Here is a 14,088-nt window from a genome sequence, read left to right as displayed (position 1 = left end):
TAGAATCCTGTCATGCCAGCCATGCCCTGAGTCAAATACTTTGAATACTAAGTTGAAAAAACTGAAGATAAATTAGTCATGGGTGATTGAGAAAAAAGGGTGAAAGCATTGATCACAAGGGGCCAGAGGTAGGAGGGGGAGAAAGACTTTCCCACATCGGAATTGTGTTGGTTTGTGATGGAGGCGGCGACATGTTTGATTTGAAGTCAAGGGATGGAGTGTGAAGGTGATATGATTCAGGTATTTGCTTTTAGCGTGGCCGCATGGCCACCAGGCAAAGGGTATTGAAGCATGGGGATGGGTGTTGTTGAGCAGCTTTTTCCACAATCATCTTGTCGAGTCTAAAGAGGGATGCTCCTTGATTGCTGCCAAACACCTTTTCTAATGGTCTTCTTTTTTTTTTTTTTTTTAGTACAAGCACGTTTTAATTGGATTATATATTTTTCCCATCCAATTTATTATCAAATTTGTATTTAAATAAATAGAAAATTTGCATTACCATTAATCATGGTCTTTCGTATCATAGATTTTCGTGTATATTTGAAGGGTGAATGATATTAATGAGCACATTCATAGTCATTTTAGAAAATATTTTTAAATATATCAAATATTAAAAAAAAAAAAAGGTATTTGATAAAATTTAATAAATATTTAAAAAAAATCGAAAAATCATTTATATTGTTTTATAAGAAAACATTGTTAAGTGATTTTTTTAAAAAAATATTTTTATATCAAATATTTTGAGTAAAAATACTATCAACTCGTTTGAGAGTGATTTTATAAAACATTTTTCACCTTAAGCGTATTTTTTTTTTAAATAAATTTGATATTTAATAAAATTTATAAAATAGTCTTAAAAATCTAAAAAATTATTTATAATATTTTTTGGATAAATATTAGATATATGATTTTTTTTTAAAATACTTTTGGAGAAAAACACTACCACTAAAAACAATTCGAATAAAATCAATGCCAAACATGTTGTACTCCTTGTGAAAAAGTGGCTTGTTATTCCAAACAAATTTGCATTATTTGATCTAGAAGGAAAGTTGAATTATCGTACTAGAGAAGATAAGCTTGAAGGTTGGGTGATTTTGAAATGTTTGGTTTGGAAGATATCCTTTCATGGTCAAATCAGTGTCTATATGTTGTGATAGCCATGATTACAATAGCTAATGAAATATTTAATGGGAAAAAGGTAGAGTTGAATTAGTGCTCCTTTGACCATACCAATAAATAGAATATTGATGAAAGAACGTCAATAGTGAGGAGACACGTGTCTAATATAAATGATGAAAATCTAACCTACAAAATTAAAATCCTAAGAAATGAAGGGCATGTTTGGTTTTTTTTTTTCAATAACTATTTTTTGTTCTTGAAAATAAAAAATACAAAAAATGTGTTCGGGGAAGGGAGTATATTTTTGTTTTTGTATTTTCTATATTCTCAAAAATCACTTTTTTTATAACAATAAAAAAATGTTTTTATTGTTTTTTCACTGTTCAAATAATAAATTATTTTTTGTATTTTCTCTTCCTTCTTTTTATGTTTTCTTAGCTGTTTTTTGTGTTTTTTACAAAAGTGAATTTCACCCAACTACCATACTCTCACCCGCAAACCCTTTATTTGTCCTTAAATTATTAAAATTAATATACTTATACATGGAAAAAAAGTAATTATTTGTTTAAGAAAATTATAACTGTTGTCAAATTTTCAAAATGAAATATTTTTTTAATTTAAATGAATTGTGCATATGATAATTATTTATAATATCAAGTTAATGGAAAAATAATTTATTAATTAAAAATAATATTTTCAAACATGTTTTTTGTTTTACTTATTCTATTTTTTTTTTTATTAACTCAACCAAACATGTTTTTTAAAACAAAAACTATTTTCTAGAATTCAGTTCCTAAATACAATTTTTTTTTCTTTTCTAAAAACATAAAAAACTATTCTTAAAAACTATTTTCAAAAACTGTTTTCCACAATAGTTTTAAAAAATAACAACCAAACATACCATAAATTACTTGCAGAATAAGAAATTTCATTACTGAGTGCCTTTATAAATATTACGTGTTAAAGGAGAAAAGGTTATGAGGTTGAGATGAGATTGAAAAGACTATATATTGTAGATAAAGAGCTAAGGACAAACGAGAGATATTCGGAGAACCATATTGAAACCTTGTGTACCTTTGTATCGATTATTTTATCTTTGTGTTAGTCAACTAATATTGTTTGCATTAAGGTTTTGGCTGACACAATAAATTGGTATTAGAACCTAGATTGAAGATCTTTAGAACAAAACACACGAGATAATAACAAAAGTATCGAATTACTAATTTTCCTAAAAACTTAAACTTGTACGATTTAGACTCAATATTTATATCATGTTCCTTAATACCCTTATTCATGTGTGGTCTTATACTTGCACCTGGAGAGGGATGATATAAAATTGCAAATTGGGGGGAGAGATACCAAATAATTGCAAAAGGGGAGGAAAAACAAACATGCAAATTGTGTAAAGGTAGCTCAAATCTATAACCTCCTACCAAACTAAGCTCTAATACCATGTTAAGTTATTAATTTTCTTGGAAGTTTGAACTTGTAGAATTTAGGTGCAATACACATATCATGCTCTTTAATAAAAAAGAATTTTAATTAAAGTTGAAGTCGATTGGAATATGATACAAAAAGTGTGTATCATCGAGATTTATTCAAGATAAAGATTGTTGGAAAGTATCTCAATTTCTAATTAGTATAAATTGTTTTTTGTAAAGAATATTGTATAAAATATTTTTTAAATTGATATATTATTGTATAAATATTTTAAGTCATGAAGATGAAAAGTTATAAAATGAAAATGAATTTGTAAAAACTATATATGCCCTGGATAGAGATACAAGGGGTTTGAGATTCAAGTTTGGATACAAAGATAGGGGAAACACTCATATTTCGGGAGTTTAATAATCATATTTGGTTTTAGTTTTTCATGGTATTCTTTGTGATATAGTAGACTAATTATCTCTTATACGTGGATGTAAGTATGATTGCTAAAACAAAGTTAAACCACTTTTTTTTTTTTTTTTCTTCCTATTTTTGGGAACCGAACATAGCCTATATACTCATGTTTGAAATATAGTCTCATTTTTTTACAAATCCTATAATACTTCAGTTAAGATGGAAAATGACAGCCACCAAATCTTTTATGTTTTCACTAAAGGCCCGACAAAAAAATATTTCAAATCTTTATGTTTTCACTGAGGGCCCGACAACAGATATTTTGAGAAAGCTATTGGCTAAGCATCATGTTGTTCTTCTGCAATCCAAGAATGGAGTGTCCAAGGGGAGTTCCATCTTGTGGGGCATGCCACATCAGCTTCAATCTTTGCTAGAGAACCTCTCATCTCTACCAGTCAAACCCACAATGATAAAGCCAAGCAAATCACTTGATTCCCTCCCCTGATTTTGGGTTATCACTATATCATCTCCAATGATCTTGGGCCAATGACTTAAATCTTCCTCAATTGTATCTGCAATCAATACATCATTGAAAATATTTGCTGTCACAATATTCTCTGTTCTAATAGCTTTATCATCTAATACTCCAATTATTTTTTCTTTCATTTTCTACATATTTTTTTTAGTTTGAAATTTAAGAAATATTTTTGTTTTTTTTTTTTCCCTTACATCATATGCCATTAAATTTGTAGAAGGGTATTTCACCAAGGATTATCATATTTTTAATATTTAAAAGATAAAAATTTTCTAGTGTTAAAACACTCTATATAATTATTATTATTATATGTACTTTAAAGTACATTTGGTAGTGATTATAAAAAGTGTAGAAAAATTTCAAATTACCTTTTTGAAATGCCCTTTACCATTCAATTCTTCATGTCAAGTTGTTGTGAATGAACCATACTAAAATCAAGAGTCATTCCGTTTTATAGCACAAAAGTCTTTTAACTTTTTTTTTTTTCCTTCTCTCGATCTTTTCCAATAGAAAAGTAAAAGGAATTTTTTTTTAAAACTTTTTATTAGGACAGTTTTTTTTGGTAATGCCAATTCCAGAAAATTGCCCTTGATATCTTATTTAGTTGGATTAGGTAAGGTTAGCTCGACTTGGGCAGCCACCCAACTTCAACTGGAAATGTTTTTAATTTTTCTAATATTTAAAAGATAAAAATTTTAAAATGTTAGAAATATTAAAAACGCTTTATAGAATTATTGTCAAAGTCATTTTTAATTTCTATGTTTTATAATTTAGGTTTTGTTAGAATGTTGAAAAGTTTAGGAAAAGGCATATGAGAAATAGATAAAATGAATGAAGGAAAAAAGAAAAGGCAAGGAAAAATAAATTTAATTGAATAAATAAAATTTTCTTATTTATTTTTTCTTTCCTCTTTTATGTAAAGAATTGTATAATTTTATAAATAATTTTTTATATTATGGATTTTCCCTTCAATATTTGACTTTTCTAATATTTTCTATGATTCAAAATAATGGAAAATAATTTCAATAAAAAGGAAAAAAATTAGAAGAAAAATTTAAAACAAGTTAAATGGGTCCGTCCGATCCGTGGCCAATTCGGTTCCAAACCAAGATTTGTCGGGTCAGTCCGACCCGGAGGGTAGTCACGCACAATAGGGGCGCTTCCGTTTTTTTTTTTTTTGAAAAGAATTAGCCACGTGGCTAATGGGTTTATGGCATATTCATCCGTTGGCGCCAAGGGTTTAAACCCTAAAAGGGGGCACCACAATTACAGAACTCAGGCATGGCTTCACTCAACCTTCACTCTCTTCACTCCCTTCACTCTCCTCCTCACCCATCACAATTCTCATCCCATTTCCTGAATACGATTTCACTTCAATTTTCCTCTCCAATTCCGTTCCCAACTCTAATTATTCGCCAATTCAACCGAATCTCGAGACCCTATTGTTTCAATGAACAAATGGACGTCCCTCTTGATTCATCCTCAGCTTTGTCCACCACCATGGACAAAAACGCTGACCTAGTACTGGATAGCAACAAAAATGAATTGATTCGGAACGCTGTGTGGGTGGGCGTGGCCACGATCGCTAGCAAGATTCTGGTATTCCTTTTTCTATACATTTTGTCTGGTTGCTGAGAGAATTTAATTCACGGGAAGAAATTGAATAGAAGATTGACGCCTTTTTTATTTTCTGAACTGAATTTACTTGAGAAACTTTTGCTCAGCAAACAAAGATTGGTAAACGTGCTTCATTTTTAATTTTTTTTTATTTAATGGTGTAGGGATTACTCAGGGAGATTGTTCTAGCTTCAGTTTTCGGGATAGGCCCGGTGGTTACTGCATTCAAGTATGAATGTATATATATGTTCTATTTTGTGCATTTTCCATTCTTTATTTGGTGTATGCATAGTACGTATGACAGGAATTATGATGTGGGCTATCAACTAGAAAGTACCAATATAATTATTTTGGCAAAGATTCAGTACTAAAGAAAGATTTCTTTGCTATTCTCGGCATACAATACAAGCCAGATTGATGGTTCTTGTACCACAGCTTTTGGGTTTGGAACTGGATTTATTCAAATTTTTGGGGGATAAAGACATGACATGTGTGAGCTGGTTTGGATGTCAAATCATGCAAAATATTCAGGGGGATATTATCCATGTTAATTATCACCTTTTGTTTGTTACCTGTTTTAATTATTAACTTATTTGTTGAAAGTTTATTCTGTTAAAGACACTTAGTTGTTGTCAAATCACAGTTTTTACAAGTTCATTTATTTTAACTGCAATGCATGCATGTCTGTGTTTCAGATATGCTTCAGTGATTCCTGGCTTCGCTGCATCGCTTTTGGGTGGTGAGTTTTTTCAAGATTATCGATTCATTTCAAATTTGAGTACCAAGTAAATGATATGATTCACCTTATACATGCTGATATTAAAGGAAAAAATATTCTTCTAAATATGTTTACGGTTAGTTGTAGTCACTGTTGATTCTGTAATTTAGAGGCAAGTGTTTTTTCTGATAGCCAAGCATCTATATATGTTAACAGCACCCAACATAAGGAGGCAAACATAGGTATGCAGAACATATATAAAAGTCACTCAATGCAACATAAAAGGAAGAGAAACAAAATTAAAAAAGGGTCCCCTCTACTTAGGCTGTGCCCAACCAATCGATGAAATCTAATATAGACATTCGCTCCTCATACCTAGCATAAAGCAAAGAGGAACACCAGAAATAATTTTTGATATCCCAGAATAAGCACAATGGAGCAGTCCTTCTCACCTTTCTTCTTTTCTTACCCTCACAAGTCCCCTACCAACTTAAAAGGGCCTCTTTAATGAGGGAGGGAATCACTAGATCTATGCCAAACAACAAAAAAATCAAATTGCATGATGTCCTTGTTGTAGTACAAACTACAAAGTCCTTAGAGATGAATGTTTTTATAAAAATTATAAATGATATCAATCTCTCAATTTTTGTTCCTATGCTACCATAAGCCTTGTTTGTAAGACCACTTATGTTTGCATCTGCAGCAATTATATACTTTTACTGAATTGTATAAAACAGTTTAAAATGTAAAAAATGGTTTTCTGTACATTATTTTTGTGCTTATTCAATGTTATAACTAGTTGGAACTTCATGCAGGTGTAAATGGTCCTATCCACATTACTATGGCTACCACTCTAAGGTTGTGCATCCCACCTGTGGTGTGAGCATTTTAATCTACTGAACATCATCATTTGTTATTAGAGTAACTGGACATACATGCCACATAAAGGTTGACATACTTTCATTTATTTCTTTTGCTTAATGATGATTTCATATTAGTCATTTTTTTTCATGATAGGGGTAACTGTCCAGTATTCTTTTTGTGGATAATCTTAGTGGGTTATAAGGAGTAAGCTCTGTGTCGTTAGTCATGATTCTTTTTTCTTTTCTAAGTTGCACTAGAAGGAGCACTAGGATTATGATTAGAGCTTCGGTAAAGGGTATTTTTAGTTTTGTTAGTTTCATTAATTTCTTACATCCATGATATGTAGGTTTGTAATAGATTCACAGTTTGCTAGCCTACAGAAACAAAGAAACGTAAATCTGAGTTGTTTTTGCCAGTCTTCAGAAAGGAAAGAAATCAACTCTTGACTAAGTGAGATTGCTGGTACTTCATGTACTTGTGTTTTCAAATTGATTTTTGTTGATGTAATGAATGCACAAGTTTTGAAGACATGGAACTCCAATACCTAACATGGGAAAGATGCTCTGTTAAAAAAATGTAAAAAATAATTTGGCTTTCATTTTGTGATTAACTAACTACTGGTGTATGCTAGGTTGCTAGTGTATGGTCCAAGAAAAAGTATTGCTCATGTGTATATTGATAAGATCCTTTTTAATATGTTCATGAGGATTATTTGTTAAACATTTACCTTAGATTTTGATATTTGTGAATTGCCCATTGCTGATCAGCAAGCTCCCAGAGGTGCGGAGGAGGAAGCTGTTTCAACATACAAATGCTTTCATGTTCCTGGTATACATATCATATGGTTGTCCAAATCATCCTTTGTATTTTGGAAAGGCATTTTCATCCTTTGCTTCTATTTGAAATTCATATCAATGAATAGTTTGTTATTGATTTATAAAATAAAATCATATGGTTATGTATGGTTCTCCATCAGTACCTCATCTGCATCTTGTGGGTTCCTTTCTCACATTTGTGGAAATTATTTTTCTGATGCAGGTAGGAGCTGCTGTGGGCTCTGTTGTGTTTGTATTTGCTGAGTCCATTATTCATATTTATGCTCCTGGGTAAGAATTCTCGAAGGTTGAACACTTTATAATGAGAAAAAAGCTCGGTAGGTATTGTTAAAGCTGAGTTTTCATGGATCTACAGTATGTTGTAGGGTTATGCATGTAGATGCAAATTCCATGGTTACATTATCATCAACAAATTCTGTTTTATTTTATTTATTTATAAATTTTAAATCACTTTTATATCCAAAGAGAGAAAAAATAAACATCAACATGAAAACAATTCATTTTGCATGGATCTATGATATGATGTTTTTTTTCTTTTTTTTTTTTTTGATAGAGAACAAGAACATGCATTAAAAAACGCCAAAAAGGAGGGGGCGCACCCCAAGTATACAGGCTGTATATACAGAAAAAAGCCAAATCACATCTCATACAAAGATGGTCCACACTAACAAACAAAGCATGATATGATGTATTTTAGCTTGTATTGGATGTTTAATACCCAAATGTTTTCTTTATTTATTTTATGCCTTTGTCACATTCTTAATTTTTAAAATCATTTTTATAGTTTTTAGGGATTGTCTGTCTTTGCATTGCAACTGAAACTGTGTTATGTCACTGCTATTGAGTTGGATGATATTATTTCATACCAAATTTGATATCAATACTTTGAAGCATTGGTGAAGTGCACTGCATGCTTCCTCTTGCATTTTAGAAAACTACAATGTTTTCACTTATTTTTATTTTTATTTTTTACTTATTTGTTTCTTTCCAAAGTTTGTTCTTTCAAATATTAATAATCATACTTCCCGTATGTCAACAGTTGTGCTCTAGAATATTGGAAGCTCACAAGACATCAAAATTAGTAAATTAGTCCTTTGGCCAAATTAGTATTAATGAATTATCATCTAAATAAGAGTAATCACCCATCTCCGGGCTCTGCTTTCCATGCTTACTTTATTATGAGGCTGTTATGGTATATATGAAGGCTACATTGTCAAAGCATTATACCCTTTTAAAATCTACTTTGCTGACTGCTTATTTGTTTACATTTTCAATATTTACAGATTTTGGGTCTTGGCAGAAGGACAAATAACTAGAGAAATAGCAATTGCACAAGTAATTCTGCTTCATTTGAGTACATTCAAAGTTTCTGTTATTGTATCATTTACTGTTTAAGGTTAGTCATGTGCATTTCGAGACCATATTCGTATATCGGCAGAGACTGAAATACCAAGTCTACTCTGCTTAGTCCCCAAACTATTCACTAATCTGTGAAATTCATACTAGGTGGGTATAATACCATGTCTACTGATAGCCAAGTACGAGGGAAATGGATGTTTCCTCAAACATCGGATTCAAATTTTCATGTCATATGATAGCCTTATTTCTGCATGCATGTTAGATGAATGCTGTTTGGTATGCACAATTATGTGGCCAGTTGAGCCTGCTTTTTCATTGCTACTTTCTCTATGACTAAGTCATGTTGGTTATCATCAAATATGTAGGTCCACTGTACACAACAGTTTTAATTTACTTATCACTGCCTGCTTTCTGTGTTTTCTCAGCTGAAAATAATGGTTCCCTGCATAATTTTTGCTGGTCCTGTTGGACTTGGCTTTGGATATATGAGGTAAGAATTATACTCTTAATATGCATTCATCTGGTTGTTGTTTTTCTTCCTCATGAAATTCTTATGTAAAAGAAAGTTTAGTAATCATCTCCTTGCTTTCAGTGCAGAAGGAAGTAACTTCCTTCCTTCTATTAGCCCTGCTTTGTCAAGCATGCTCATAATTGCCACTGTAAGTCACCATCCAATAAGATCCACTGCTACTACCTTTCAATTTCTTCTTGTTTCTTTGTCGTTGTACTAGAAAAGATGCCGTCATATTTTTAGAGGGATTCAAGTGTTAAATTCCTATCTTGACTTGCAGTGTATTGTACATGTTTTCATGAGACGATTAAATCCTCTTCTAGCAGGCGATGCATTATCTGGTATGTGAGGAACTGTGTGATCCTCTTTGTTTGATACAAAGTGATGTTCATGTAATAGTGATCAGTGCTTTCTTTAGGTGGAATGCTAATATCTTTTGGAGCTTCAATTGGTGCTTTTCTGCAGTGGATTATCCAGGTTTTTAAAATTGATATTACTTTAGATTTGGACATTCTGCATTCTTTTTTACAATATTATTACTCATGTGTCTTTCAGGTCATTATGCATGAGAGAATGTGGCATAATTCCAATCCGGTTCCATGGATGAATGTTTTAAAGGATAAAGATGTTCATGAGGTTTCTACTGTCTGCTCCTTGGATCACGGGCATTCATATTGTTATTCTTTGGACACTGCATCAAAAAATATTTTTATTTGGAAATTTTACCTTTTTTTATCAGATGATGACAAACATTCCCAGCAGATGCTAAATTATCATTTTTTTTTTCTGCTCAGTTTTTCTCATTGATGCTTCCAGCCACAATCAGTTCAGGCTTGACACAAATTGCATCGTTCACTGATTTTTATTTTGCATCTCTCATACCTGGTGCTGCTGCTGGTATCTCTTGTGAGTAGACATCCACTAGCTTTCATCATTGAAAGTGTCAGTTTGAACTTCATAGGACAATTTTCTATCTTAAGACATAATGTTCCTATTTCTGCTTCTAGAGTGACTCCTTATGCCATAGTTTTAGGATTTCTAACCTTTTTATGTTTGGCAGGCAAGTGTTTTGGCCAGATATTTTCTGAATAGAACATTAAAGAAACGCTTGAAATTTCTTTTTCTAATCAGAATAGTTTTCATCTAATGTGGTGAGAAACCAAAGATATGCACATGTGTGAAATCCTTTATGAAATATCATTTCTTTGGGTAATTCTACAAAGACAAAAAAAAAATGTGGAGCCAAAGATAATGTCTATTTGCCTCCTGTGTGCATTTATTTTGTATTACTTGTTACATCATGATGTGAGTAGTATGGACCTTATAATGCTGATCATAGGCCCTACTGAAAACTCCTATCTGGGTCTCATGTTTTGCATACCGACAGCAATATAATGGAGCTTTCCTTATTGTCCTTGTTTCTCTGATGTGAATGTGGAAATGTAGATACTGCATCATTGGACTGGCTTAGTTTTGAATTGTACATACATTGCCATGTGCTCATATTGTGGTCCAAGAATGTTGTGGTTAGTAATTCAAAACACCGCGGGTCACAAAGAAAGGAAAAAAAGATTGGCAATGTCAAACTTCTTGTTAGGACAAGCAAGGAAGAATTGTACCTATTTTTATTGGAAGGGGGCATAAGGAATCTAGCCAACTGCTCTAAAACCATATACGTGTCAGCGTGTGTGTTTCCCATTTGTAATTGAAATACTTTATTTTATTCAACATCTATAAATACGAGGATAAACTTGAATTGTTTTTGCTCTGTTATTTTTCAGTATTCTTTTCTTCATTTAAAACTTTGTTTCTGCTACACTGACATAATTGCATTCTTAGATGCTTATCTTTTGGTCATGGCACCATTGGGCCTACTTTCAAGCATGATTGTACTGCCTCTTCTACCTACTTTCTCAAGAGTGGCAAAGGTATTTTAACTGACCACCCCTCGGCCCCTTATTACTTGATTTATTTATTATTTTTGTTGTCATTAAGAATCTCTTTGTTCATTTTTACTTAATTTGGGTTGCCTTTGTGCCTTCCCTTTTGTCCCCTCTGGGAATATATTTGTGTGTTTGCTTGTAAAAGGGGACACAGCTCTCACTTCATGATGAATCTTCTAAAACACAAATAACATCTTTTGTAGACTTTATCATGGCCTCACCTAATGGAGATCCTCATACGAGCAGTTCTACTTTGCATGGTAAGATTCTACATTTGGGTGGGGTTGGCTTCAGTGTGCATTTTAAGTTGAGCATGGTTATCAGCATGTCCATTCTGAATTTCTAATTGTCCAGAAAATGCAGCTTGAGAATATAACTTTCAACCATGGCATTGTCTTGTAAGAGTCAGATACAGATACTTGCCAAGACATGGTGAAAGACAATCACCAGTCAATGGTATTAAGGTCCTGTATTTCATCTCTGAACCTGGAAAATTGCTAACCCATTCTAAAATTTGAAGTATTAACAGACTGATTTGATTAAAGATCTGAACTCCGCAATTTGGCTATTGTTGATACCAATGACATTATTGCAAATTAGCCTGCAGAAGACTGGCTTTGCTTAAAATGGATTGACAGCCTGAAAAGGGAAAATGATAATCAATTTCTACTTGCCTTTTTAGTTAATGAAGTGGAGTTAGGGAAACTGAAGTAGCAAGTAAAAATAACAAGAGAACAGCATTGAGACATTCTTGAAATAAGTTAAGGCAAGAATAAAATTATGAATCGATTTGACAGTATTTTTAATTGCATTTCAGATAGAAAAGGGGCAGAGAAATTTGACAGTACTTTTAATCACATTTCAGATGGAAAAGGGGCTGATATTTCTCTGCACTCTTCGATGTTCTCGTTTTACTAAAAAATATCAATGCATTTTTTACGCAATGTTTGCAAATGTTCATGGATTTAAAATTTCAGATGGGTTTTAGCCAAACTTTGGATGTTATGAAAATGAGCCTTCTTGCTACGAAGGGATGTCTGACAGGTTTGGGTTATCCTTGTCTTTGGCAGGTACTAATCCTGCCTGTTTTATCAACAATGTGTGTATTGGCAAAACCAATCATCCGTGTATTATTTCAACGATATGCATTTGATTCTGCAGCAAGCACTCTGGTTTCTTCTCTGTTTCTTTGTTGTGAGTATCATGCTAGTTGTTTTGAAGGCTTTAGCATAACCAATTTTCCAGATTCCTCATTTTGACCAATAAAGCATGATTACCGAAGTCTATATTTTTAATCGTTTTACAACCCAAACAGCCAGTGAATACTGACTGAAGTTTCTTGACACATTCCCCACAGATTCTCTTGGCTCACCATTCTACATCATCAGAGAATTGCTAGATGCAATTTTTTATGCCCTTGGAGATGGACAACAACCATTTCTCATCACTGTGTGTGCTATTGCTTTGAATGCCATCCTAGACTGGCTTTTTATCTCCAGATTCCACCTTGGAGCACAGGGACTGGTATATTGCAGTTTAATTTCTGCAACTAATATTAGAAAGGAAAAAATTGGTAAATTGGCTTTAACTAACAAAGTGCATTATTAGGCACTTTCAACGTCAATTGTTACTGCTTTGTCAGTCTTGATACTGTTCCATCTCCTCGTGAAGAAATTAGCAGGTAAGTATAGATAGAAAAAAGTTGGTCTACTAAACACTGGAATCCCTAGCTAAGTAATTTACATAACCTATAATTTTGCTGCCTCTGTTTACAGGAGTAATTGACTATGCAGCACTGGTGTGTCCTCTCTTGCTTCTATTTTCTTGCTGTGTTGCCTCTGGCCTCACCACATCCTTTGCCTATAAGACATTGCAAAGTCTTTTGTCCTCTGTGTTTATCCTAAGGTCAATTCGTGTTAAACAAACTGTTGAATTCATGTTTGTGTTGGTTTTGGTGACTCTAATTCCATGCTTGCAGGTTTCATAGGATTCAAGAGTTGCTCTCCATTTCTATGGCTGGTCTTGCAGGGATCATTAGCTTTTTCTTTCCACTTATTGTGCTTCATTTCTCCGGATTCAGACTAGTGAGGGAAATGTCCGATACATTGAAGAACAGATAGTACAATTTTAAATCCTCATTCTCAATACCGTCCCTTAACGAACGTGGCTGTACCTCCATCCAGACTGAATTTTATAACCATGGCTAATTGTGGTCAGACAGAAGCAATCATCCACCATCCGCATTGCAACTTAGTTTTTACCTACTCATTACTATTCTGTAACCAAAAGAGTAACTGGTGGAATCGGTTTGAACTTTGGATGTTTTCAGTTAACAGAGAATTTCTTGTGCAGATGGTCTCTAAGCCACATTAAGATGATAGAACAGCGTATTGTAAGAGGTAGGTTCTTTGTACAAAACAAACCCAGTTGTAAAGAAACGGGCCAGTGTTGTAACAATGCTTTATATGAATGGATTATGACCTTCATTAACACGAAGGGTTCATGCCTAAGCTACATCTATTAAAGCTTGTGTTTTCTTAGTGATACTTCTTTTTGAAGCTTTCCTCAGATCTTCACTGACTCGGTGCTTTTATTTTTAGGCAACAACTATGGGAAACTTGGATCAAATCCTACTAGGCCAAGGGTGGAAGCAAAAGATCTGTGCTAGTATAAATGGTGGTGTTCTACATTGCCCAATAAATCCATGTGCATGAATTCCGTACGCTAAACTGCTAACTTTAGAA

At 32.9% G+C, this 14,088-nt stretch overlaps 1 protein-coding gene across 1 annotated transcript; it reads left to right on the top strand.

The window, feature by feature from the left end:
• Window positions 1–4,761: 4,761 nt before the first annotated feature.
• On the top strand, window positions 4,762–13,854 carry LOC117931050 (probable lipid II flippase MurJ). Its single transcript, XM_034851903.1, has 20 exons — window positions 4,762–5,095; window positions 5,278–5,342; window positions 5,809–5,852; window positions 6,647–6,689; window positions 7,463–7,523; window positions 7,734–7,801; window positions 8,815–8,866; window positions 9,316–9,380; window positions 9,483–9,549; window positions 9,682–9,742; window positions 9,820–9,878; window positions 9,957–10,037; window positions 10,196–10,307; window positions 11,241–11,329; window positions 11,548–11,604; window positions 12,415–12,538; window positions 12,702–12,868; window positions 12,953–13,025; window positions 13,120–13,249; window positions 13,323–13,854. The coding sequence occupies exons 1-20, from the start codon at window positions 4,778–4,780 to the stop codon at window positions 13,462–13,464; spliced, it is 1,878 nt and encodes a 625-aa protein (XP_034707794.1). The 5' UTR covers window positions 4,762–4,777; the 3' UTR covers window positions 13,465–13,854.
• The last annotated feature ends 234 nt before the right edge of the window (window positions 13,855–14,088 follow it).

This window comes from Vitis riparia, chromosome 14, assembly GCF_004353265.1.
Source record: "Vitis riparia cultivar Riparia Gloire de Montpellier isolate 1030 chromosome 14, EGFV_Vit.rip_1.0, whole genome shotgun sequence".
NCBI lineage: Eukaryota > Viridiplantae > Streptophyta > Magnoliopsida > Vitales > Vitaceae > Vitis > Vitis riparia.
The sequence above is the reverse complement of the archived record's forward strand: the minus strand, read 5'-3'. Positions and strand labels throughout refer to the sequence as shown.